The sequence below is a fragment of the Canis lupus genome, chromosome 17 (assembly GCF_011100685.1).
Source record: "Canis lupus familiaris isolate Mischka breed German Shepherd chromosome 17, alternate assembly UU_Cfam_GSD_1.0, whole genome shotgun sequence".
Taxonomy (NCBI): Eukaryota; Metazoa; Chordata; class Mammalia; order Carnivora; family Canidae; genus Canis; species Canis lupus.
In genome coordinates, this window is record NC_049238.1 from 22,771,346 (window position 1) to 22,799,185 (window position 27,840).

The window sequence follows — 27,840 nt, forward strand, 5'->3', positions numbered from 1 at the left end:
TGGGACTTCTGGAAGGTACTGACAGTTGAGTCAGTCACAAATCTGTAAGTTTACAGCATAGTAGATGAGAGCCAGATGTGAATTTAGAAAGCTAAATTTAGAAGAACACATCTGTCCCATAAGTAAGATTGTAAATATGCTTAATGGTCAGTGGAGACATGGAGAAAGGCTTAAGCTGGACTTTAACTATATAAATAAATGCTTACTTGCTTATGTAGTTTGGTTTTCATTTCAGCTTAATATTAGAAGGGACACTGTTAAACAAGTTTTGTTCAATTCAACATCTATTGACAGTGGACTGAACAGAAACTAAATTTCTACATGAAATAGGAATAGAATGAGGCACCTGGGTGGCTCAGTCAGTTAAGTGTCTGACTCAGTCTCAGCTCAGGTTATTGATCTCAGGGTCCTGAATTCAGGACTCATATTTGGCTCCATGCCTAGCATGGTGCCTACTTAAAAAAAAAAAAAAAAGAAAGAAACAGGAGTAGGAGGTACAACTTTTCTTTGCTCTTAAACCAGCTCTTTTTCCAAGTAATACAATTAGAGCTTGCATTCAAAACAATACATGAAGGACAGTATTTTACTATTGGTTAAATAGAACAGCAGAAGAAAGAGAAGTAGTTCTGGACAGAACTTAAAAATATACTTCAGAGCTTCTATATATCTGGCAATGTTATGAAAAATAAAACCATTATTACTATAAGAGTGTTCAGATAGTTACCATAAAGAAAAAGGACACCAGAAGACTACTCTGCTTGTGATTCCATCAGTTCCTAAAAATGCAACCAGAGTGATTTTTTTTTTTTTTTTCAAAACACAGATCTGGACATGTTACCCCTCACTTCACTAAATCCTTTAGTGAGACCCTATTTTACTTAGGATAGACAAACTCCTTAAGAGGTCTATAAGGTCCTGCATGGCCTGACCCCTACCTATTTTTCCAGTCTTTCACTCAACCCCAGCATCACTGGCCTTTTTTGTTCTCATTTTCCCTCATATAATCAACTTCTACTTAGCACTCAGATCACAGCTCAATTGTCACTTGCATAGGTAATTACTTAACCAAAGTAAAACCCTGGATTATAGTACTCTGTCCTTCTTTGGAGCATTCATAACAATTTTAGTTTTCTATTTGTGTTATGACTCAATGTCTAATTAGACTTTCTTTTTAGATGATAGTATAAAAAAGCAGAGATTTTATGTTAAAAGTTTCCACATACTGAAAAATATGTAAAGTGTTATTTAGAATATATATATTATTTTAAATAGCTCTAGCCTAAGAGAGAAACTCAGGAATAGCAGCATTTATTCTCCCAGGTATAACCCTTTAAAACCTATAAAACATCTATTTAAACAATAACTACTCTTAAGTTTTTGTTTATCTGTAAAATATGGATAACCTTAAAGATGAGGTATACATATTAAATGAAAAAACATTATAATAAGTTCTTAAAACAATGTAGGGTAGATGCTAAGTAATTGGTGCCTATGAATAAACCTCTAATTCTGATATTCTTTCAAATTAGTTAAAATGATTTTGAGAAGGATAAAAGAGATTCAAGAATTACACCTTTTGTTGTAATTTTTAAGATGGTTATATCATTATCAGTTTTCTTCGTATTATTTACTATAATCCAGATTACTTTACTTCTTAAAATACATACAAGCCATTAAAATATGTACTTAAAATAAACAGATATATAAAATTTGTCTTAAAATCATTTTTTATTTTGGTAGCCAATGACCATCAATCAAACAAAGAAAAGAAAACTAATTTTATGAAGAAAGACAAATCTATGGAGTGGTTTACAGGAAGTGAAGAGTGAGATGGCTCAACTAAACCAATTTGGAATCATTAACTACAACATGTCAAAATAACTACAAGACAAGTGTCAAAATGAGACATTTAAACAGTTTTGAAATGTTACACATCTTACTTTAGCTTTTATTATTTTTCAAAATTATACGTAAAAGTTATACAAATCATAGTAAAAGCTAACAATTCCAATCTATGGAAGTAGTGATTCACAATATAAAGTTCTGTTTTGATATTTTTTCATCTTCCAATCAGTTGCTGTCATCTGAGGTACTACTCAGGTTGTGGTTTAAACTTCCTCAGCTTGACAAGAAAAGCTAATTTAAGGAAAGAAAAAGGTAAAGTTATTACAATAACCAGAAAAAAACATCACTTACTATGGCCTGAAAACATCACTCACCTGTATGACCAGTTTGCCAGTGTATAGGTCTAGCAATATAAGGAGATGATCCATATGGAAAATCAGAATGCGATTCTTCTGTTGTAGAACAAAATATATATTATAAGCTACATAAAATATTTTATATTTTGTTGACAAAACTGTTAAAATACAAATTACTGCCCTTTTATGGTTTTCTCTCAGAACTCATTTTTTCAGCATTTGTTTTGAAACTACTCTGCCAGTTATCTTACAGAAACAATTTGTCAAGGATTAAATGATAAACATATATGGTTTTATAACTAAATGGATAAGCCCATATATCATCAATTAATGGATATTTGAAAACTTGTTCATATCCTAAATAATGAGTACATACAACAAGGACCTAAATTTAGTTCTCTGAGGAATTCCAGTTGCTTTTTAGAATATTAGCTATTTGCATATCAAGTCCTATTAAATTCTTTCCCTTCAGTAATAATCACTGACCTAAATTTAAAATATCCTGTAATATATTTAAAGTATTGCATAAGCCAACTGCTTTGATACAAGCAAAATATGAATATCATACAAAGCTCAATTCTTCAAAGGTATCAAACTTTTACATAAAAGGCAAAAAAAGTCATTATTCTGTCCTTTAGAGATTTTAATTTCACAGAAGAAATACCATATTTCAATATCTCTAAGAGAACAAATCCCTGAGAAATAGTTTTATAATTATTGTTCAATACACTCACGAAGCTATTCTCCATTTATTATTGCAAACACATATGAAATAAAATTGAAACTCACCATGGTCATCCTCTTGAAACATCTCACCTTCAATTCTAATTTTCTTTTGAGAATGTAATTGTAAATCTGTGTTGATTTTAGGTTCTACTTTTTGAGCTAAAATTCCATTTTTCTGTTTTGCAAGGCAAACCAACCAATCTCTGACAATGACTTCACTTATCTTTTCACATGAGAGAGCAAGTTCACAGATGCGAATTCCATCTAACAGTTCAATAACCTGTGTGATGCTTTTAGAAAAAGTGAAAAAAAGTACTCTAAATTTCTACTAAAATAATAACTTGATACTTAAGTTCACTATACCTCTCAACCCAAATTTATTTATTTATTTATTTAAAGATTTTATTTATTTATTCATGAGATACACAGAGAGAGAGAGAGAGAGGCAGAGACACAGGCAGAGGGAGAAACAGGCTCCATGCCAGGAGCCCAACGTGGGACTCGATCCCGGGTCTCCAGGATCACACCCTGGGCTGAAGGCAATGCTAAACTGCTGAGCCACCAGGGCTGCCCTCTTAACCCAAATTTAAATGCTATAGTTAAACCAAGGGGGGAAAATACACATGCAAGTTCGAGCACATAATATGCAATTTCATAGAATACTAAGTAAAAAAATGCAGATTTTACATTACTGTTCAAATTATACTTTTAAAACTTTTCTTCTAAACTGTCAGAAGAAACGTCCATCTTATCATTCAGGTAAAGAGTGGTTTAAACAGCAATATAAATTTGTTGTGATATATATTGGTTCTTAAGTTTTACAAATTGACATATACACCTAATTCGATTATAAAATGAACACTGTAGCCAAGTCCTTAAGTCAAAATAAAAGTATGTTTAAAATCACATTACAAAGAAAAATAGCCACATTACTCACTTTGCTAGATATACAGCACACACACCGCCCTGTTTAAGATTTGGGTATAAAACAGGCAAAGCAACTTGAGGATTCAACATGTCCAAAACTACCTGTCAGGGGGAAGCAAATCAGGCAGAGTTTTGTTTAAACAAAGCACAGGTCTTCTTTCTTACTATTATAAAACTTTTAGAAAGCAATTACCCAGTTAAAGTTCTCATTTTTAAACTCTAATACTATTAACCATCATTTTGCTCTCTCAAAAAGATGTATTTATTATTATACAAAATGTCACAGTACTTGACTACAGGAAAATCATAATGGTTTGTCGTGCACTTGGCAATATCAACACTACAGGAATCTTTCTACAGCTACATCTAATATACACAAATGCATACATATATATAAAATTTTAATGATAGAGTTCAGCTTTTGGCATCAGAAATTCAAATTTTTTCAAATATGTATTTTTATGTTCAAAAGGAAAGTTATTAATTTGAGAGATTCTAAAATGCAAGAATCCTGACCTTTAGTTCTTTATTCTTCATCCAATTGCAGAATACAGGCTGTGTATTCACAAAGATGTCAAATGAATACAATGAGTATGTGAAATTTTTTTAATTCATTTAAAACAAAAACAAATATGCCCAAAATAGAAAATAAAGTTGCTTTTATTGATGGATAACTCTGAAAAGCTAAGAGTAGTTGGCACATCAACATATTACTAAATTAGAAATTATTCCATTATGTTTTTAAAAATAGTATTAATGGGTAATCATTAATTATTAATCCATTCACCAAATATTTACTGAGCACCTTCCATGTGCCAAGCATTTTGCTAAGTAGTAAGGATGTAACAGGAGCTTTCATTCCATTTTGTTTCAAGGGAACATATATTCTAATGAAGGGACAACCATTAAACAAAAATCCAGAAGTATGTAAGTCACCGGAGGATAAGTGACATCAAGTATAGAATTATAAAACAGAATATGAGGGATAGAAACTAATGGAAGGAAGTGCTATTTTATTATACATAGGGTAGTCAGTGAAAAGACCTGAAGATGATGATTAAGCTTACCCTGTGGAAATTTAGGGGGGAAGTATACTCCAGATGGACAGAACAGCAAATACAAATACTCTGAGGTTGTAGGATACTTGGTGAGTCTGAGAAGGCCACTGTCGCTGCAGTGGAGACAAAAGGGGGAAAATTGTAATAAGAGATGAATTCTGAGTGTACAATTCAGTGGCATTAAGTACATTCTGACTTAATTTTTAGATGTAAACAAAGAAAAGACTGAGAGAAGGCGAGGAAGGATGATGGTGACCTGGTATAGCAAATAGCACTGGATGTCATAAGTATATATTTTGAAAAGGTAGAACCAATTAGAATTAGGATTGGTTGTAGGATAAAGAGAAAGAGGAGTCAGGATGAATCCAGTGTTTTTAGCCTAAGCCACTGAAAGAATGAGGGAAATGGTAAAGACTATGGGAGGGGCAGGCTTAGCAGAAATAATCAAGAATTCAGGTTTGGACAGGAGTTTAAAATGTTTATCAGATCTCAAGGAAAGATCTCAATGACTGAATCAAAGGGTTAACATGATAAACATAAATGGGCTTCTTTGGCTGTAACTACAGAGTTTGCCTATGTTATTGATAAGGACCACAAATCAGAAAACCAAGAAACCTGCCAATCCTCTTGAATATTCTCAACATTTCCGTTCATCCAGTCACTCAAACCTCACTTGTTGGGGTCATCATTTTCTTTACCTCAAATTCTCTTTTGAGAATCATTGGGGTTTTGATGTTTCTGTCTGGAAAATTATCCAGCCCCAGAAACCTTATCTATTTGGCATTTCTCAAATTCATCGGGCTGTTAATGCCTTAGATCAGAACCTCATTGTTGTAACATTGTAACCTGTTGTAACCTGTTGTAACATTACAATAGCTTTCTACATAGACTCAGCCTCATTCTTCCACCAGAATTACTCTAAAATGGAAGAATATACTTATCTTGAGGAGTACTGAGTAACATTTGGAATTGCTGAATCACTACATTGTATACCTGAAATGAATTGTGGTATGTTAACGATAGTGGAATTAAAAAAAAATTACTTTAAAATAGGAATCTGCTAAGAATCTAAAACAGGAATCTAAAACATTCTGCTCCTCTACTTAGGAACTCATCAACAGTTCCCATTATCTGTAAGATAATGAATGTCTCTATGCCCTAGCTTAATATACATACAAATATCCTTCATTATCTAGACGATTAAGACTGCATTTACAGCTTCATCTCATGATACCCAATTTCTACAGCCATGGTGTTCCATGCTTCTGAGTCTTTCCAGTAATTGTTTACATGTCTATCTTCTAGAATGCTAAATGTATAAATTCACTTTCGTCTTAGCATAGTACATGGCACATGGCAGGTCTTTAATAAATGTTTATTGAATTAGAAACAGTAGTTCAATAATTCAGAGATAGATGATAATCCAGCAGGTAGATGAGTAGGGTACATTTCATGAAAGAGATCATGACCTTTGATCTAAACTTTAAAGAGAAAACAGAATTTAAACAGGTAGAGAGAAGGAAGGAAATAATGATGAAAATCATAGCTAATATTTCTTTAATGCTTACTATATACCAGGTACTGTTCTATGCACTTTATATGAAATATCTTATTTAATCCTCAACACCTCTATGAAATATTATCATCATTCCTGTTTAATATGTGAGGGGCCTGGGCACAGAAAGTTTAAGTAACTTATCCAAGATCTTCTTGGCTATTATGGGAACCAGGCTGAATGGACCACAAAACTTAGTTCCCTCTTCCCCTCTCCCTTTCTCTCCTCAGATAATCACTGTCCTGAAGTTGGTAATGTTCCCAAATAATTTATACTTTTATGACATATGTCTATAGCTATAAACAGTACCATGGTACTGTTTTGCATAGTTTTAAATTTTAGATATATATGGCCATTCCATACATACTCTTTTATAATGCTTTTTTCCACTAAGCACCATGTCTTTGAGATTTACTGATATAAATACAGTACATTTATTTCACTATGTTAAATAATACTATTTTTAGTATTCCACGTGTCCATTCATCTTCTGATGGTTAGGCTTTTAAAAATTTGTTAAAAATATTTTATTAGCCATTTTTTTCTCCTTTTGTTCTCCTTTGTGGTTTAATACCTTTTATGTTCACCATCATTTTGGATTGCAGGGGTATGGATCCTCCTATGTTTTCTCATACTGAGAACCATGTGTAACTATTTGGCACTATTACTCAAGAGAGTTCACCCAAATAAATCTAGTAAGGAACATTCTTTTAATTGTTTTAAAGATTTTATTTATTTATTCACGAGACACACAGAGAGAGAGAGAGAGGCAGACACACAGGCAGAGGGAGAAGCAGGCTCCATACAAGGGAGCCCAACACAGGACTCAATCCTGGGTCTCCAGGATCACGCCCTGGGCTGAAGGTGGCGCTAAACCGCTGAGGCACCCCCCCCCCCCCCCCCCCAGGGGCTGCCCACATTCTTTCTTTTAGATCAGGGATGATTCAGCAGGTTTCTACAAAGCTCCAACAATATCATTAAAATCCTCTTTTGTCCTTCATGATCATCAAGCAAATTTCAGATGATCAATTAACCTCTCAGGTATCTGTAACATTCTAACAGTCTTATGGATGGCCTATGTAGAAAAATTTCTTTTCTTCTGGCCCTTACTGAGCTGTAATATGCAAGCCAAACAAGGATAAGGAAAAAGAACTGTGGTCTTTGTGTCCAGGAATCTGTGTCACCAAAACTACAGACTTTAATATTAGAGATGGGAACCAGTCCTGATTTTAAAAAAGTCTCCTCTTTCTTCATTTTTCAACTAGTTTCCCTCATAAATGTCCTAAAGTAATTCAACTTTCCAAACAGCCAATTAAAAAAAGCAAAGACAACCTAGACCTCAGTCTCTGGTGCCAAGCTATGAAATGATAATGAAATCATCAAGGATAAGGTAACTTACACTAGAATTCTGAAACTCTGAAGCCAACTAATACCTCCATGTCCCACATCTCTACCATCATTGGTCACAGCCTAAAATATCCCTTCATCATCTATCCTTTTATCTTCATATTTCTCTGCTGCTTCTCCCCAGCTCAATCTTTCACCATTCCTGCACCTCACAAATCCATCTACTCCACTTTCTGAAGCTATGTTCATAGTAAATGCCTCTAACCTCAATATTTTAAATGAACACTCATCGACATCTTCATGTTAACTGTCTTAAGATGCCTGTGGCCTGTTCCCTCACAAATGAGGGCCATTTATTCCCCCAAATCTCACAACGTGAGGTCAGGCTCTGGGATCAATCAATATGCTCCCAATGCTGCTCCTAAATTATTATTCCTTTATCCTAGAAATGGTGAGGTTCATGATGTTCAACTATTCCTCTTACTATCTGGTCATTACTCCAGACTTAGTAACAGCTTTGGCACCTGATTCAGTATGTCTCTCTGCTCTAAATTCTACCATAATATTAAAGGAAAATATTCCTCCCTACTTCTACAAATAGAAACAGGGCAAATAATGAAGGAAGAGCCTTTTCCATACAAAAGAAGTGCAATCCTTGTTTTCTATGTAGTCAGTATTAGATAATACCATAGGACCCACTTTAGAAAACTTACCGCATCAAATATTAAAGATTTTACATCTTCAGTTGCTCCTGAAATATCCTTATGAATAAAATTCACATTGTCTGGCCACTCTTCTACATGACTCATTTTCCATGAATCACACCAATTTTTATAATTCTTCTTAGCCAATTCATGGTGGTCTTTTCGTATTTCAAAGCTTATGACTCGTCCTTGTGCTCCAACTTAATTAAAAGAATTTATGATATTTTATTGATTCATTTCACAAAAGTAAAAGAATGTAAAAAACTATAATACAAAGGTATTACACTGATGTGAAAAAATAATTCAAATACTTCAGGGTTACAAAACTATCCCATCCCAGATCCTTAATCAATCTTCCTCTTCAGAGGCAACCATATCACCAGTTATTTACCCTTCACAAGATAGTTGGTGCCTATATAAGTGTGCAAAGTGTCTCTCCCTATTTTTAACATACTTTAAAACATACATGTGTTATATATACTATCCCATACACTTTCCTTATACTTACTAATGTTACTTCAGTGATTAATGATCTACTATGTTCTTTTTAAGAGCTATTATGTGGGATCCCTGGGTGGCGCTGCGGTTTGGCGCCTGCCTTTGGCCCAGGGCGCGATCCTGGAGACCCCGGATCGAATCCCATGTCGGGCTCTTGGTGCATGGAGCCTGCTTCTCCCTCTGCCTGTGTCTCTGCCTCTCTCTCTCCCTCTGTTACTATCATAAATAAATAAAAATTAAAAAAAAAAAAAACTATTATGTTCCATTGTATGGCTATGTCATAGTTTATTTAACCAGTCACCTACGGATGAACATTTAGCTTGTTTTTAGTCTTAAACAATATTGCAATGAAAATTATGTTGCCTAAACCTTTTTATCAATGAAAAGACAAAGTCTTTAAAATGAAATTACCAGTTCAAGAGGTATGTGAATTTTTTATTTTGAAAATTATTACCAAATTCTCCTCCCAAAGAATAATACCAATTTACACTCTACCAACAAGGTAGTAAAGCACCTATTTCTCCATACTTTCTCCAACAAAGAGTTTTCAAACTTTTTATCTCTGTCAATCTAAAAACTGAAAATAGTTTATCATTTAGTTGTAATTTACATTTCTTTTGTTACAGATGAAGTTAGTCATTTCATATATTTAAAAGATATTTGCATTTTTGTATATGCCTAAAGAAAAACTGTTTAGCATAGTAATAGTGCAGTTTCTACAGAAGACTACTTACAGGGCAGCCCTGATGGCTCAGTGGTTTAGTGCCACCTTCAGCCCAGGGCATGATCCCGGAGACCTGGGATTGAGTCCCATGTCAGGCTCCGTGGAGCCTGCTTCTCCCTCTGCCTGTGTCTCTGCTTCTCTCTCTGTGTGTCTCTCATGAATAAATAAATAAAATCTTTAAAAAAAAAAAAAAAAAAAAGACTACTTGCATTTTAGTTAAAGGCAATTAATTCTCCAGCCACCTCTATTTGAGGTGATTTGATATCATTTGGGAGCTGTTCTAGATCAATAAATCTATTATTTACTCATGAAAAGTTTAAATTCTAGGATGTCTTTTGAAATATAACTCCAGCTGCAATTCACCATGTTCTCAAGGCAGAGAAATTAATGTTAACAATAGCATAAGCTAAATAATTGGAAAAGAAAATTATGGAGAAAAAAAATCCATCCCAAAGGTAAATAGCAATAATTTCTTGATCACTCATAGTTTGGGACTATTCATGCCATGACACCACTGATACTACAGATATTAGAAATATGGGCACTCCTCTGCTCACACAAATTTTTATAAATTCACTCTTAAATGTATTTAGGATTCAGTCATTGATTGTGAAGAAATGACTGCCTTTAACTATGTACAGAAAAGAAAAAAAAAAAAAAAAAAGATTTGAGGAGGCCAGAATGAATTTCTGACCTAGCATAAACTGGATTATGTTTGTATGTGATGGCATTAGGTGAAAGAACAAAAGGTTTAAGTTCAGTTCAGTATACTTCTATTTGTATTCTTTATAAAATCTACCCATATACACATACAACAGCTCTAGCAAAGCTGATTATTTAAGAAATAATGCACTAATAAAGAACAATATGATCCAAAAAGAAAAAAAATGTACCCAAAGAGAGTGCAGTCACTATTCAGCAGTCTATCATTAGCTGAGGAAGGACAATTTCACAGGCAGCCAGAGCAGCCAAAGCAACCTTAACACATACAGGAATTAAGTAGGCAAAGGAAGAGAGCAATAATAAATTAAAAGTAACCAGAAATCAAGTGATGGGAACATGAACAGATATTTATGTTTACTGTTCATCTCTTGATTTTTGGTTAGGTGCTACCCTCAATCAAGCAAGACTTTTACCAACTGACAATTTTGAGACTTTCTTTTTTTTTTTTTTTTTTTTTTTTTGAGACTTTCTTAAAGAAAGGAAGACTCTATATGATCTAGCTTTAATAGTTCTATATTATGATTATTTATAAACACCAACTATCATTCTTTGCCCTTAATAGTATATGATTCTTTCCCAGCAGCTGACCACCCTCTACCTTCTATTTCTCTCATACTGAATATTCATCTGGAATTATTATTAACAAAAATATGCACACATATGCACCAAAAAACAAATATAAGAATGTTCAGAGCAGCACTGTTATAATATTCAACTCAAATGCCCATTAACAGAATGGATAAGCTGTGATTTGTTTACAAAATGGAGTAACTACACAGCCACTAAAATGAAAGAACTACTGTTATATGCAATAGCTGACTCTCACAAACAGATTTTTGAATGAAAGGAGCCACATTCAAAAGAGTACATACTGTATGTTCCTTTTATACAATGCTCAAAGCAGGCAAAACTAATCAATGATGATAAAAGGCAAAATAGTGGTTATCTTTGGGGAGGATTATGACTAAGGAGAATGAGGAGGTTTCTGTAAAGCAACAATATTCCCTGTCTTGATCTGGGTGATAACTACTTGAGTATGGTCACTATGTTAAAAATTCTCTGAGTTCTAAATACTTATGATCTGTGAACTATAGCTGTGTTAGGTCCAAATAAGTTTAGCTTAAAAAAAAAAAAGAAGAAGAAGCAGCAGCTTTAAAAAACCTGGAGGGAGCAAGAGAAAGCACCGAAAATGGAGAGATGGATAGAGAGAATGACTAGAATAAACGTACAAGGTGGATAAATAGTTGCTTGCATTTGATTTCAAGGAGAATGCTATTACAAAGTTATGTAAATATTTTCTAAAACATCTTTATCCACTTAACTTTCTGTTGTTATGAGTGTTTTCTTTGCCCATCTAAATTCAGCTCATTTCTCCCAATCTCTTACCTGCTTTGGATAAAAATAAGCTCATTCCACCAGAGCCTGAGCCAGCTTCCAAAACAGTATCACCTGGGTGGATATCCATCATCAACAGTATCATACTCACATCCTATAATTGAAAGAGAGTATGAGTGACTCAGTGACCAATAAATATGTACTAAGTACAGACTCTTATCAAACACTACATTGGAGTCGGAGAAGAAACGAGTGAAAAAAAAAGGATTAAAATCTGGCCTGCCCTACCAAGAGTTGATCTTTTACTTGGTGAAATAAGAGATTCAAGAATCAATTAGCAAAGCAGCACTACAGCAAAATACCAAAATTATAGACAATAAGTGGCAATAGTTCAGAGAATAGAGATATCAGCAGAAGGCCTGAACAGTGTTAAAAGAGGTACAATAAGCACAGTCTGCCCATCTCAGAAGAAGAGAAAAGGAGAAAACTGAATGCCAGGCTAAAGCATTTGAACTTGACCTGGTCAGTAACTGGAGCATGTCACAAAGGTAATAAATGGCATTTTATGAAGATTAATCTGACAGGGAAATGCAGGATATACTAGAGAAGAGAAAAATTAGAGGCCAGTGGAAGACCAGTTAGGAAGTTTTTACATAATCTCTGCATGAAAGGAAACGAACTTCTTATTTAGGATTAGGATACCAGTAATATATAGGAGGACCTATTTCACAAATGCTATAATTAAAGAATTGTTAACAGGAATATCATGGATGATAGTAATAAGGGCTATTTATTGAAACTTTATCATGTATGTGCCAGGGTTAAATATGCAAATTGCTTTCATAGTCTTGTTTAATCAGGATAATAATATAAGAAAAGTATCATCACTCCCATTATATAGACAAATCAAAGAGGTTAAGTAATTTCCCCAAAGTCACAAAGCCAGGAATTAAGTGGGCAAGTCAGAAGAAGAACAGATGTCGAACGCAAAAAGACCACGATGTGATACAGAGAATTTTTAACATTAGGATTTATTTCAACACTCCGCAACCAACCTTTCAAAGCTGCTAAGAAATAAGCAGCACATCTAGGAAGTTTTTACTAGCTTTTCCTTCTTTGGGAAAAGCTGTTGTGAAAATTCTTCAAGAGGAGGGTTTCTAGAACCCTTTCAAGTCACGGAAACTTCTATATTAAATATAAGTTTCATTGCACAAGAATTTTAACAGGTACAGTTGTCTAATTAGAAACCAAAATGTATTTCTGAAATGCAGGACTAAGGCTTGGACCGGATGATGCACAGACACACAACTTTTAAGCTGTATTAGTCCAAAAGTTTCATTCACAAATACTGAGTCTTGCACACATACATACTCTCCTACATGCCAGGCACCTGAGGGTAGAGCAGGGAGGAGTACAACTTCATACAGAAGTGGAAGCAGCTTCAGTAGTCATATCACTGAAATGTCCTGCAGAAGGCAGTTCTATTTTCTTGAATTATTCACATAAGATAAAGAATCTTACTACCACGAAATAAAAAACTTTAGCATGCTTTAGCTTTTGCTTCCTGCCATTTATGTTAGATGGTCTCAAGGGGATGAGTTTTCTAGATTGGATTTCACTATATACATCCTAGCAATTTCAGTTCAAAACTTGAGTGGGACATTAGCACTTAATTCATTTCCCTGCCTCTTCCCAAAAGGGATTTAAAGCTATGGGGAGAGTCCTCCAAAGTTATGACTATCATTCTACTATTGAGTTTTCTGCACATTTTAGAATCTCATGAAAGAACAACCCTTTTAAACTTACATTTTTTTCTCAACATGAATTCCAATCTCTTTCCAGATTAATACACTAATATAAATCTAATCCTCACCCTAAGTTTCGATAAGTGGGCTGCACTTTAGGGTTCATTAAATTGCAACAATTTCTACTCCCCAGTTGTTCTTCTATAAGTGCTACAATCATGGACATCAGCAGAAAAGATTAATTTAAAAATTGGAGAGTGGGAGCACCTGAGTGGCTGTTGGTTAAGCATCTGACTCTTGGTTTCAGCCCAGGGCATGATCTCAGGATCGTGAGATCAAGCCATGAGATCAAGCCCCAAGTCAGGCTCCACACTCAGCACAGAGTCCTCTGCCCCCTGCTCTCTCTCTCTTAAAATAAATAAAACCTTTTAAAAAACTAAAAAATAAAAATTGGGGGAGTGTTTTCCATTTTATATTTCTACTCCAAACCTAAAAGTGCTTGATACTGACCAATGTGAAATATCAACTCTTCACAAGTAACTGTTAGGAAGTTTATTTAAAATCACTCCCACAAAAAAACAAATAAAATAAAATTATCCCACAGACACACTTTTACTGTTAAGACAAACTATGTAATTCTAACACGGAGACCAGCTTTCAAATCAATTGAGGTACCTTAAAAAGCACTTCAAAGTTGTAAAGGTTGAAGTCAAATTTCCTGCAGCCACCATTTGGGAAATGAAAAAAGAAATGAACAGTTAGCATATCCAGTATTTAAATTCCTCCTTAAGATGGAGCACTAGGACTTTTATCTGTGACAAATGGAAAGGCAGAAAGTGCACTAAAGATTTATCTTTATAACTTTATAAAATATAACTATTCTCTTACAGTTTTGTTTAGTGGGAGGAAAAAGATGTGGGGAAGCAAGATGAAATTACAAAAAAAAAAATTTTTTTGTGGCTAGACTGAACAGTCAGAAAAGATAAAGTTTCCGTCAAGAGTTTATGATACCCCATTGGTCTAATGTCTCCAAAAAGGTTTTCTTGGTTCCTAGGTGGACCTCGTAAAATATAAATTGGATTCCCACTTAGAACATTCCAAGGCCCCAAGGCACATGGAATAACCACATCTCATACCACTCTCTCCCTCACCTCACTCAGGCCCTAATAGGAAAATATCTGCACTACTCTTCCCTGTGCGACAATACTGGGCTCCTGGATCTTTGCATGGCTGGCTTTTCCTTAATTAGGTTTTGTATGAAAGGTAGTATGACACCTTCTCTAACCATCTGACAAAGTATTCTCCCCCAGGTCACCCAGCATGTTGTTGTTAACCTATTTGTCTTTATGAATCTATTTGTCTTCCTGGCACTTAGCACTACCTGAAATTATTCTTTCATTTACTTGTGTGTTGTCATCCTCTCTAGGGTGTAACATCTAGGTAGAGAGTGAGGAATGGGGGCAGCCCCGGTGGCTCAGTGGTTTAGTGCCGCCTTCAGCCCAGGGCGTGATCCTGGAGACCTGGGATCGAGTCCCACATCGGGCTCCCTGCACGGAGCCTGCTTCTCCCTCTGCCTGTGTCTCTGCCTCTCTCTCTCTGTCTCTCATGAATAAATAAATAAAATCTTAAAAAAAAAAAAAAAAAGAGTGAGGACTGTGGCTCATCACCATACCTTCCCTGAATATAGGCAGTTATTAGCTGAATAAATGATGAACGACTCCTCATCCGGGGATAGAAGGAGTCGTTACAATTACAAAGGAACACTCTACTCAAGGACCTTGACTATGATTAAGAAGTGAAATAAACCAGTAGCAATGGACAATTAGTATAAAGTAGTAACAAGAACTAGGCAGTTAATTTATTATAAAGAATTCTCTTATGCTTCGTGTTTAATGTTAGCTTTTTTGTTGTTGTTGTTAGCTGTTTTAATACAAAACTCTATTTTTCCCCTAAAGATTAAAGCACAGTAACATATCTATCATTGACAAGATATACCCCTAGCAACATGCCTTATTATTAAACGATGATGATAATATCTCCATAACGGTACCAAAAGAGTTGAACATCCTCCAGTCCTGAATTTGCAAACTTAAGGGTCATGGGGAACAAACAGGAGCACTCACGTGCCTAGTTGCTCCACATAACTCTATGCAGCAGGTCAACAGTGTCTTCACTTTACAGATGAGAGAATCTACGCTCCCAAACTAAAAATGAGAGGTGGCTCTTTCCTCCTAAAATCAGCAATCACAAAATACGTAAAAACTCCCATGCACTGTGTTTGTTTTTTAAGTCTGAGGGCAGTAAGAACCTTAAACGTTCTGAGATGCGCTTCAGACTGCAGTTCCGCTCCGGAGCCAGTCCGTAGCTAGTTCCCTAAGGTAAGGTAGCATTACCTTAGGGTACGTTATGGCCGGGCCTCTTTTCATCAGCAATACGTAGTCCTCCAAAGCCGGCCTCCTCAGCGTGAAGTGCTTACCAGAGGAGCTCCTCAGCCTCTGGCCGGGAAGCCGCCCCACGATCTCGCTGAACGGGACCGCTCCCCAGCTACTATTTAAGTGTCCGGCGTTACTCAGCCTAAATAATTTCCTAAACTGTGTTTCCCGCTTCCCAGTCTCCGCCAAGATGAGCTCCCCGACGCGAAAGGGCCCCTCTCTGCAAGCTGCGGAGCAGGGAGAGGGGCCCGGGAGCCCTTCCACCTGGGGCACGGCCTGGGCCGGAGAGGGCGGAGAGGGCGGCAAGGGCCCCCGGGGCCCCCGGGGGGCGGGGCCGGGCTGGCCTGGGCCCCCGCTCGAGTCCTCGCGCTCCCGGGAGGGTGGCTCCTCCTGCGGCGTCGGCAGCCCGAGGCTTTCCCCGGAGGAGAGACATCCGATCCCGGGGCCTGGCGCGCGCGGACCGAGACTCGGAGGCGACTCTATGCCGGGAGCCTTCCTCCGTGGCGGTCCGCGCCGTCCCTCCCCGTCCGGCTCGTGCGCAGCCGAAGGTTCGCCGCACAGCGCCCGCGCTGTCTCCAGGGGCTCTTGCCCAAGGCCGCGCAGGGCCGGAGGAGCCCCGCGCCCCAGCCACCTCCGGAGGCGCCGCAGCCGCAGGAAGGCCGGACCTCGCCGCCCGGCGGACAGCATGGTGTGCGGCGCCCGCGACGTCGCACACGAGTGACGTGAGCCCGGCGAGGCCCCCTCCCCGCGGGACGCGCTGACGCAGCCGCCTCGGGCACCCGCAGGCTTTTCCGCCGGAGGAGCTCGGCAGCGGCGCGTGCGCGTGCGCGGAGGGGCGGGGCAGTGCGCGCGGGGGGCTCGGGGCTCGGGGGCTGCGGGGTGCCGCTCGGGACCCCGAGAGCGAGCCCCTCTCCCCGGCACCCGCACGTTTTCTCCTCGGAATGTGGGCAGAGAAGCCAGCGGCCGCCGACAGATCTCCACCCGCCTCGGCCCGGGGACGGGAGGCGCGGGAGGGACAAGGCCGGCCCGAGCGCGGAACAAACTGCAGCTCCGGGCCCCGGCCGGCCCGCGGCTCCTCGGGAACGCGAGCGGCACGTGGCCACCCCCGAGATGCGCGGGTGAGAAGGCCACGGGATGCGCCTGAGCCTCGCCGTGTGCGCAGGCCGCCCGCAGCCCGCGTCCCTTGCCCGCTGACCGCGCAGTCCTCCCCTGCCCGCCCTGGCAAGCCTCTGCCCGGCTGCACGGGCCCCGGGGAGTGACAGGGCTCGTGGGGGGCTTGCGTAGCACGGTCGTTTCTGAGTCATTAAAACAGCGGTTGGGGCAGCCCGGGTGGCGCAGCGGGGTGGCGCCGCCTGCAGCCCAGGGCCTGATCCTGGGGACCGGGGATCGAGTCCCACGTCGGGCTCCCTGCAGGGAGCCTGCTTCTGCTCCTCTGTCTCTCTCTCTCTCTCTCATGAATAAATAAATAAATAAGATATTTAAAATAAAACGTAACGGTTAATCTACTACCCCCTAAAACTAAATAGAATCATCTTGAAGGCGGGGGTGGGGGGGTGGGGAGCCACGGCCCTTGCTAAAACGGTTGCAGGGCAAAGGGAGGGGCTGAATTTAATCCCCTCAAGATTCATGCCTTGAAGTCCCAATTCCCAGTACGTCCGTTGGGGATAGGGTTAAAGAGATAACTAAGTTAAAATGAAGTCATTAGCGTGGGACTAAACTCACTGTGAGGAGCGTGCTTAGGAGGAAAGGCGATTAGAACACAGGCACGCCGGGAGGACCTGCAGATGTCCAGCTACAAGCCAAGCAGAGTGGCCTCGGAAGAAACCAAACCTGCCGGCAGCTTGATGTTGGACTTACATGCTCCAGAACTGCGAAAAAATAAATTTGTTGTGTAAGAAGGGAAAAAAAAAATACATTGCCTGTATTTTCTGATTTTTTTTTTATTATTAAGGATTTTTATTTATTTTATTTGAGAGAGAGCGCACGAACAGGAGGAGGGGCAGAGACAGAGAGGGAGAAGCAGACTCCCAGCTAAGCAGGGATCAGGACCTAAGCAGGGATCAGAGGAAGGCAGACGCTCAATGACTGAGCCACCCAGGGGACCCCTGATTCTTTTTTTATTGGATTGCTTAAAAAAAATCTTTTATTCTAGGAGCACCTGGGTGGCTCAGTTGGTTGAGCATATGCCTCTTGGTTTCTGCCCTGGTCATGATCTCAGGGTCCTGGGATGGAGCCCACATAGATCTCCCCTTCTCCTTCTCCCTCTCCCTCTGCTCCTCTCCCTGCAATCCTTCTCCACCCCCCTCAAATAAATAATATTTTTTTAAATAATTTACTCTAGGTTTTGGCACCCCACCCCAAAAGAATTAAATAGAAATACATTTCTTTCATTCTAAAAACGAAACCAGAAAAAAGGACTTTGGACTACAAAAGAGCCGACGTTAAATATCACAAACATGTTTAATATTAGTTCACTTGGCAAAAGTTTATTGAGGGTTTGACAATACCAAGCACATTAGATATTTACTTCACTTAAGTTTACCACACCCCTGTGTTAGAAATAAGTATTCCTGCTTTATGCATAAGAAAACTGACACGGGGAGAGTAAATGATTTTGGCACCATCTGGTAGTTGACAAGTGGCATGGCAGGGTTTCTGACCTAGGTCAGTCTGGTTCAGCAGTCCATGTTCTTTGTACTGTAGCACCCCTTCTCAAAGGCCAGTCAACAGTACAATTGAATTTAAAGTCTAAATATGCTCAAAGGGCTATGAACTTAGTTTAAATTTGATAAAAATAAGTCTTGTTATTACTTTTGAAGACATAAAGTAATGCTTTCTGAACTGTGCTTTCTAAACCATCAGCCACCACAAACTCCGTTATCAGGATTTCTCTCTCTCAGGCCTAGAAGTGAACAAACTGCTCTCCTTCCACCCAGACTTTACGTCTCACTTCTGGTTTTGATTTTTATTTAAGATTTTATTTATTCACGAGAGGCCCAGAGAGAAGTTAAGACACAAGTAGAGAGAGAAGCAGTTTCCCTGCAGGGAGCCCAATGCAGGACTCGATCCAGGACCCTGGGATCAAGACCTGAGCCGAAGGCAGGCGCTCCACCACTGAGCCACTCAGGCGTCCCTCGATTTGTTTTTTTAAGAAAGTTTTTATGACCAACATTTTTATTATTACTGTCAAATAAGGGCCAGAGTTGGGGTTTCTTTTAAAGATTTTATTTATTTATTTGAGAGACACAGGAAGAGAGGCAAGAATATAGCAGAGGGAGGAGAAGCAGGCTCCATGCAAGGAGCCCCATGGGGGACTCGATCCCAGGAATCCAGGATCACACCCTGAGCCAGATGCTCAACTGCTGAGCCACCCAGGCGTCCCATGTTGGAACTTTCTGATTCCTAGGCCCTACTAATGGTTTTAAAATTTAGCATTCCTAATTTGTTATCTCTTAAAAACGATTAAATGAAAAAAAAAGAAAAAAAAACGATTAAATGATTTTTGGCTGTTATTTAAGAAGGAGTAGGACTCGAAGAGAAGATATATTGATAATATGGGAAATAAATTTACATATCTTTGATTTCTAAGATAAACTGTAAGGAGTAAATGGCATCCCATTTTATTTCTGAATAAGACATGGGGTTATAAATATTTTGTTATATACACATCTAATGAAATACATTAATATGTGTTGAAAAATATAATTATTCCTTATTCATGATCTTTCAAAGCATTTAAGCTAAAAAAAAAAAGTCACTATGTGTGCCTTTTTATTTTTGGTTATACTTTTCCTTTTCCTTCTGTCTCCCCTATGAAACTGTCAGCCTACACTCTGAAACTATTACCTGAGGATATGAGACATCATCAACTTGTCACATTTGTTATAAGGCCAGAAAGACACTGTCTTCTAGTAGCATTTAGTCAAGCAATTACTTTAAAGTCCAAATAGCTATCAAGAAGTACTATGGCTGATGGCTGCCATCTAAAAATCTCCAGTAAAAGTAGATCACTAGTTCTAATTCCACAAATGTTGTCCTTTACCTATTTGTGCGTGTGTGTGAGTGTGTGTGTGTGTGTGTGTGTTTCTTTCTACTGTTTTGTATACTTTCCCCTCATCCTTCAGGTATCAGCTTTGCCAGAATGGTGAAAATGAGAGAAATGCCTCTCCTTTGTGCTCCTGACATATCCTGTCTTTAGACCAACCCCCGACGGTGCATGTCAGATTACATGAAATCGTTGTTTATTTACCAATTCCCAAGTAGGATAAAATTGTAGAGAGGACTGTATTTAATTCATCATTATAATTCCAGTACTTGTCATAGTGCCTGGAACACGATATATCCTCAAAATATATTTGTTGAATAAATGAATGAAGAAAGCAGGAAATGAGAAAACCAGCAGTCCTGATATGTAGGTGCCTCTACTGAATAATTCAGCGTGCAAGTACAGTTCAAATATATTTAATAGTTGTGTATTTTATTGTGTATCTTTACATGTATTTAGAATTTATTTTATTTTTTTTGAAGATATTATTTACTTGAGAGAGTGAGAGAACACACACAAGCAGGGGAAGGAGCAGAGAGAGAAAACCCAATGCTCCAATTCCAGGACCCTGAGATCATGACCTGAGCTGAAGGCAGATAGATCCTTAGCCCACTGAGCTACCCAGGCGCCCTAGGTATTTAGAATTTAATAGAACTTGGTGGGATGAGCACTGGGTGTTATGCTATATGTTGGCAAATTGAACTCCAATAAAAAATTAATTAATTAATTAATTAATTAATTAATTTAATAGAACTGTTGACGTTCATAATTTTTAATTTTTTAATTTTTTTTCTTTATTTATTTGAGAGAGGGGATGAGCAAGAAAGAGAGCATGAGCAGGGGCAGAGAGGAAGAAGCAGACTCCCCTGCTCAGCAGGGAACCTGACTTGGGACTCAATCCCAGGATCATGACCTGAATGAACTGAAGCCAGACAGACATTAACGACTGAGCCACCCAGATGCCCGAGTTCATAATGGTTTTAGAATTTCAGTGAAAGATAAAGTAACCAAATCTGAGAATATAACTGCTTTTCTCTTGCCTTTTCATTTGTTTCCCCAGTTGCTACTGAACTTGAATCTGGATTCTGTAGAACTCCTCCAGGATTTACTGTTGTGTATTAGAAATTGGAGGAATCAACTGAAGGATGTGAAAAGGCACAAACCTCTAGTTATAAAATAAGTAAGTCCTTGGGATCCCTGGGTGGCGCAGTGGTTTGGCGCCTGCCTTTGGCCCAGGGCGCGATCCTGGAGACCCGGGATCGAATCCCACGTCGGGCTCCCAGTGCATGGAGCCTGCTTCTCCCTCTGCCTATGTCTCTGCCTCTCTCTCTCTCTCTGTGACTATCACAAATAAATAAAAAATAAATAAATAAAATAAAATAAGTAAGTCCTGAGGATGTAATGTACAACATGCTGACAATAGTTAATAATATTGTGTTGCATATTTGAAAGTTGCTAGGAAAGTACATCTTAAAAGTTCTTACACTGTCTTGATACTGTTGCTTCATTGTTAGTTTTGAAATCAGGTAGTATGAGTATATCAACTTGTTTTTCTTTTAGATGATTGTTTCACTTAGCATAAGGATTAATTTAAGAATCAATTTCTACAAAAAGTTCTGCTAAGATTCTGATATGATTTATATTGAATTTACAGAACAAATTGAGTAGCATTGCTGTCTTGAAAATATTAACTTTATCAATTAATGAACACTCAATGTCTTTTCATTTATTTACTTCTCCTTTGAGTTCTCTCAGCAATATTTTAAACTTTTTAGAAAACAAGTCTCGAACTTTTGTTAATTTTTTCCCAATTATTTTATTCTTTCTGGTGCTATTGAAAATGGAATCATTCTCAATTTAATTTTGATTGTCCACCAATAGAATGCAGAAATACCATTGGTTTTGAATGTTTATCTTGTATCTTGAGATGTTGGTAATTTGTTAGTTTTAGATTTTTTTGTGTGAGTTCCTTGAAATTTTCTATAAGTCATCTGTGAATAAAAATACTTTTACTCCTTTCTCTCCAATTTGGATGCTATTATTATTATTATTATTATTATTGTTTACTTTATTGCACTAGCTAGAACTTCAGTAAAATATTAAATAGAATTGATGAGAGTGGACAGCATTTAAGTCTTAGGAGGAAGGCATCAATCTTTCGCCATTAAGTATGAAGTGAGATGTGAGCTTTTTGTAGATTCTCTTTATCAGGTTGAGGATATTCTCTTAACGAAGTCCCTACATTGTTAAAAATATACTTATTTATTTATTTATTAAAAGATTTGGGACACCTGGGTGACTCAGCGGTTGAGCATCTGCCTTTGGCTCGGGGTGTGATCCCAGAGTCCCAGGATCGAGTCCCACATCGGGCTTCCTGCATGGAGCCTGCTTCTCCCTCTACCTGTGTCTCTGCCTCTCTTTCTCCGTGTCTCTCATGAATTTATTTGAAAGAGAGCAACTGAGGAGAGGAACAGAGAGGGAGGGAGAGCAAGGGGAGGAAGAATCTCAAGATACGCCCTGCTGAGTCTGGAGCCTGATACGGAGCTTGAGCTCAGGACCTTGAGATCATGATCTGAGCCACTCAGGTGCCCCCAAAATTTGTGTTTTTTTTTTTTTAATTATGAATGCGTGTTGGATTTTGTTAAAATCTTTTTCTTTATCTTTCAAGAATATCATGTATTTTTGATCCTTTATCCTGTTAACATGGTATATTATAATTTTTTATTTTTTAATGTTAAACCAACCTTGTATTCCTGGAAGAAATCCCATTTGATTTTAATATTTTGTATATATATATATATATATATATATATATATATATATATATACATGATTTTGAAATATTTTGTTAAGGATTAGAGATTGTAGGATCTATCACTTTATGATAAAAAGAATTAGTTAACAGTTGAATTGTTAGTAGGTTTGATGAAGAGCTAGCATTGGGGCAGAGAGAGAACTGGATGAGCTTAAATTAAAGGCAGAGCAAAAGAGCAGGACCCATAACAAGGATGACAAGGACAAGAAACCAGAAGCAGATGAGGCTTTAATTAGTGTTGTTGCGGAGGCTGACAGGGACCAGATTACAGATTGTTTTGTAATCCAAATATATTGAGCAGCATAGAGTCTCTTCTGTAGGTGCCAGAAAGCTTGTGCTTGTGGTTTTTTTTTTTTTAAGATTTATTCATTTATTTATTTGAGAGAGAGAGCGCACACGGGGAGGAGCAGAGGGAGAAAGAATCTTAAGCAGACTGCCTGCTGAGCATGGAGCCCAACTAGGGGCTTGATCTCAGAACCCTGAAATCAGGACCTGAGCCAAAACCGGGAGTCATACACTTAAACAACTGTGTCACCCAGGTGCCCCATGTGAAGGGTTTTAAGTAGAGAAGTGGAATGGTCAGATTAATAATTTGCAAGGATCATACTACGGGGCAAGCATGGAGAAAGAGAGTCCAATATAAACAGTGGTGACACTTATCTCCAGTGAGAGAGATAAGGCTCTCCGATAAAGACAGAGTGGTAGAATTGGATGGAGGTGAGGAAATTGAATAGAGAATTATATAAGAGATAAAATAGGATCTAATGATTGATCAAATGTGCATATGTGTTTGGGCAGAAATAAGATGTGGGATTGGCTAATAAGCAGGGCTGGTTTCTGGCTTTCTCCAATGGCTAACTGGATGGCTGAGAGTATCACCAACTGGGGCAAAGGTTATAAAAGAATGAGCACAATCTGGTTCAGCTGCATGTAACATAACCTAAAATACTGTAGTTTTAAACAGAAGAGAAGTTTATTTTCTTTTGTGTAAAAGAGGGTCAAGAAGTTGGTCCAGGTCATACATCATGCTTGTGTCTCTAGATCCTTCTATCTGCTATTCTTAGCATATTATTTTCTCCTCAGAGTCCATCGTGGATGCTCTAACTTTTGGCCATCACATTTGAGTTCTAAGAATTAAGAAAAAAGCGATGAAGAGTAGTACACCCTGTCACTTTAAGGATATTTTTGTGCTGGCTAGTAGTCTCATGGCCTCACAGTTTGCAAAGAAAGATGGAAAATGTAGTTTTTTTTTTTTTTTTTTTTTGTAGTTTTTATTCTGGAATGTCACATGCCCAGGTAAAGAAGTGTCCCAAGAACCCTGGTGTTAGAAAGTGAGAGATAAGAAAGATCCAGGAGAGGAGACTGAGAAGGGGAGCCAGAGAAGTAAGAGAGAAGCCAGGGAAGTATGATGTCATGGAATACAAGTGTGCTAATGACAAGTCACAGGAGATGCAGACTTAGGATGGACACATATTTAGCAATGTGGAGGTTACTGGTGGCCTTGCTGAGAATTTTGGTGTAGTAGTAGGTTGGGACGAAGGTTCCATTGGAGGAGATAAATTAGAGGAGAGAGATTAAGAAAATTAAACTACCTCTTTTTTTTTTAAAGATTTTATTTATTTATTCATGAGAGACACAGAGAGAGGCAGAGACATAGACAGAGGGAGAAGCAGGCTCCATGCAGGGAGCCAGATGTGGGATTCGATCCCAGGACTCCAGGATCACACCCTGACCCAAAGGCAGACACTCAACCACTGAGCCACCCAGGAGTCCCACAGCCTGTTTTTCTGTTTTTGTTTTGTTTTGTTTTGTTTTAAGGAAAGAAAATACTGGGACTGGGACTGTAGGAGGAAGTAAGGTAAAGGGAATTTTATGTTTTAGGAAGAAAGAACAATATATTTATGTGTTGATGAGAGGGATTAAGCTGAGAAGTAAAATTGATGCCAGTAGAGAGAGGAAAGACTTTTTGGAATAATGTAATCTAGAACTTATGTGGAGGGGTGGCCTTTTCTGGGTGGCCTTTTCACCTGTAGTTCCAGGAGTGATGGAGGACAGGTTGATTAGAGTTTGTGTACTGGGAGCTTGTGGAAGTTCTCTTGGGATTACTTCTATTTTCTGAATAAATAGGTATCAAAGTCATTCACTGAGAGCAAAAAAGGAGGGGTAGATTTGAAGTGGGAGGAGAAGAAAGATATAAATTAGTGTGTTGGAGAGTGAAAGTATGAATATACTAGGAACAATTGATAACTTGGTAGCATTGACTTCCCATGTGAAGTTTGTGACCATAAATTTAAGGTGGGTAAGAGTCAGAACAGGCGGCTGTGACTTTTCTCTTGTTACTTTCAGCTGCTTTTGGGCAGAAAGTTAGATTTTACCAGGCTTGAAGTTTAACCATGGAAGGGATGATGATGTGGGAAAGAGGCAAGGGATTTGAGAGTTGTAATGATAGAGTTCAAGATAAATTATTATTTTTTAATATTTTATTTATCTATTCATGAGAGATAGAGAGAGAGAGGCAGAGAAAGAAGCAGGCTCCACTCAGGGAGCCAACGTGGGACTCGATCCCAGGTCCCCAGGATCAGGCCCTGGGCTGAAGGCGGCACTAAACCGCTGAGCCACCCGGGCTGCCTGAGTTTAAGATAAATTAAAAGGGAATAGCAGTCATCTAGGAGGAGGGGTGAGGGCATGTGAAAACATTGTAGGATCAGTGGCTTGACAGTCAAGTGGGATAAGATTGCCTAAAGTTTGGAATTTAGTGAGAGCAAGCTGGAAAGATAGAAGTCAGTGGTTAGAGAATGGTGTGTGAAAATCGAGATTATGAAGGTGGAGCAGCTGTTGTAATAAGCCATGACCATGGGAGGAAGTGGCTGGTGTAGTATAGAGGCCAAGATCATTGAAAGGGAGGAGGTTAAGGAGTGATGTTTTGGGTATTGAAGGGTCATCTATGTGAACTCTATGTAGTCTCATTGGGTCAAGTTGTTCATATGCAGAGATGACTTAGGTCAGAAATCCAGCTCCTCCTCCACTGCTCAGCTCCACACTCCAGTTTTGTTATCTGAAAAATGGAGATACTCAAAGTTTCTACATCCTAGGGCCGTTGTGAGGACTAAATGTATTAATGCACATAAAGCACTGACAACAGTACTGGAAATACAGTGAGTGCACAATAAGATTTTATTTTTATTTGTATATTTATGACTAACTGATCTATAGCTCAGACTTTTCTTCATACAGGCTCATATATGTTCCTTTATAACAAAAACCCTTGAAAACTTTTCTGAAAATCGCTTTTCTACTCTTTCTCATATCTCTTTTTCTCTTCCCCTCTCTAAAGTAAATCCCCCGCCCTAACTGCTTTTGTTTTGCTTTTTTGTGTTTTCTTTTTATAAAAGATTTTATTTGTAATTAATCTCCACATCCAACATGGGGCTTAAACCTATAATCCTGAGATCAAGAGTTGCATGCTCCACCTTCTGAGCCAGTTAGGCATCCCTCAAATGCTTTTAAATCAACGATCTTGTCTTGCCAAATCTGGTTCATTCTCAGTCTTCATCTTGCAATATTTGACATGGCTCTGATCAAGTCTTGGTTCCTAAATCCTTTTCTTTCTTTTTTTCAAAGATTTTATTCATTTATTAATGAGAGACACACAGAGAGAGGCAGAGACATAGGCAGAGAGAGGAGCAGGCTCCATGCAGGGAACCCAATGTGGGACTCGATCCTGGGACTCTGGGATCATGCCCTGGGCCAAAGGGAGGCACACAACTGCTGGGCCACCCAGGCGTCCAGGTTCCTAAATCCTTATAAAGATTTGGTTTCAGGAGCCTGGGTGGCTCAGTGATTGAGTGCCTGCCTTCATGCCCAGGGCATGATCCCAGAGTTCCAGGATCGAGTCCCACATTGGGCTCCCTGCATGGAGCCTGCTCCTCTCTCTGCCTATGTCTCTGCCTCTCTCTGTGTGTCTCTCATTAATAAATAAATAAAATATATATAAAAAAAAGATTTGGTTTCCAGGACATCTCATTCTCCTGGGCATTCATCCTACCCATTCTTAATCTTCTTTGCTGGATCTTCCTCCTCTTTCTGACCTCTAATATTGCACAGTTTGGGCTAAGTTTTCTTTTCTTTTTTTAAAGATTTTATTTATTTATGAGAGAGAGAGAGAGAGGCAGAGACACAGGCAGAGGGAGAAGCAGGCTCCAAGCAGTGAGCCTGATGTGGGACTGGATCCCGGGACTCCAGGATCGTGCCCTGGGCTGAAGGCGGCGCTAAACCACTGAGCCACCCAGGCTGCCCTAAGTTTTCTTTTCTATCCATACTTGTGCCCAACATGATCTGACTAGTCCTACAGTTTTAAATAACATCTATCTGTATGCTAGTGCATCCAAACTAGATCTCTGTGATCTTATTCTCCTGTAGCCAACTCCTGCTGAGCAACTCAATTTGGAGGTACAGTAGGCATATCATATTCAACTGTCCAAAACAGTTGATCGTCACTCCAGTCAAACTCGTTTCCCCAATCTAGCTGATGGAATCACCATTCACTAGTTTGCTCAGGCCTTAGTGTCGTCCCTTCATTTGTCTTTTTTTCACCCTGTGCAATCATTTAGCAAGCCTTGTTGACTCTAACTTCAGATTCTATCTGGAATCTGGGCACTTCTCCTCACCTTTACTGCTTTCTTTTTCTTTTTTTTTTTTTTTTAAGATTTTATTTATTTATTCATGAGAGACACAGAGAGGCAGAGACAGGTAGAGGGAGAAGCAGGATCTCTGCGGAGAGCCGGATGGGGGACTGGATCCCAGGACCCCGGGATCACATCCTGAGTGGAAGGCAGATGCTCATCCACAGCCACCCAGGGGTCCTGACCTTTGCTGCTTTCATGTGAGTCTGACTCACTATTGTGCTACATCACGTGTGGGTTTTCCTTCTTACCCTTTTACCATCTCCGTTGGAATCCAGGAAGCTTTCTAAAAAATGTAAATGTTTATCATTATAAATAATCTA

General features: G+C 38.7%; 2 protein-coding genes across 7 annotated transcripts in view; one reads left to right on the forward strand and one right to left on the reverse strand.

The window, feature by feature from the left end:
- The window catches only part of SPDYA (speedy/RINGO cell cycle regulator family member A), a 34,675-nt gene extending 32,282 nt beyond the window's left edge, over positions 1–2,393 (forward strand). For all 6 annotated transcript variants that reach the window (XM_038561157.1, XM_038561158.1, XM_038561160.1 and 3 more), the window contains exon 7: positions 1,741–2,393. In XM_038561157.1, coding sequence (XP_038417085.1) covers positions 1,741–1,829 — 89 coding nt within the window. In that variant the 3' untranslated portion in view covers positions 1,830–2,393. The remainder of the gene's footprint in view (positions 1–1,740) is intronic.
- Positions 773–27,779, reverse strand: TRMT61B (tRNA methyltransferase 61B). Its single transcript, XM_038562399.1, has 9 exons — positions 27,769–27,779; positions 15,937–17,212; positions 11,850–11,952; positions 4,922–5,025; positions 4,371–4,409; positions 3,865–3,956; positions 2,991–3,217; positions 2,220–2,297; positions 773–2,136 (listed from the first exon to the last, which is right to left on the reverse strand). The coding sequence occupies exons 1-9, from the start codon at positions 27,777–27,779 to the stop codon at positions 2,093–2,095; spliced, it is 1,974 nt and encodes a 657-aa protein (XP_038418327.1). The 3' UTR covers positions 773–2,092.
- Positions 27,780–27,840: the final 61 nt, after the last annotated feature.

What these genes read in the sequence shown, in the direction of transcription:
- TRMT61B (XM_038562399.1), bottom strand. An exon ending in CTTATTTTTATCCAAAGCAG is followed by an intron (nt 5,026 to 11,849) that starts GTAAGAGATTGG and finishes TCTCCACTGCAG; the next exon opens with CGACAGTGGCCTTCTCAGAC. An exon ending in CCCCCCTAAATTTCCACAGG is followed by an intron (nt 4,410 to 4,921) that starts GTAAGCTTAATC and finishes GTGAATACACAG; the next exon opens with CCTGTATTCTGCAATTGGAT.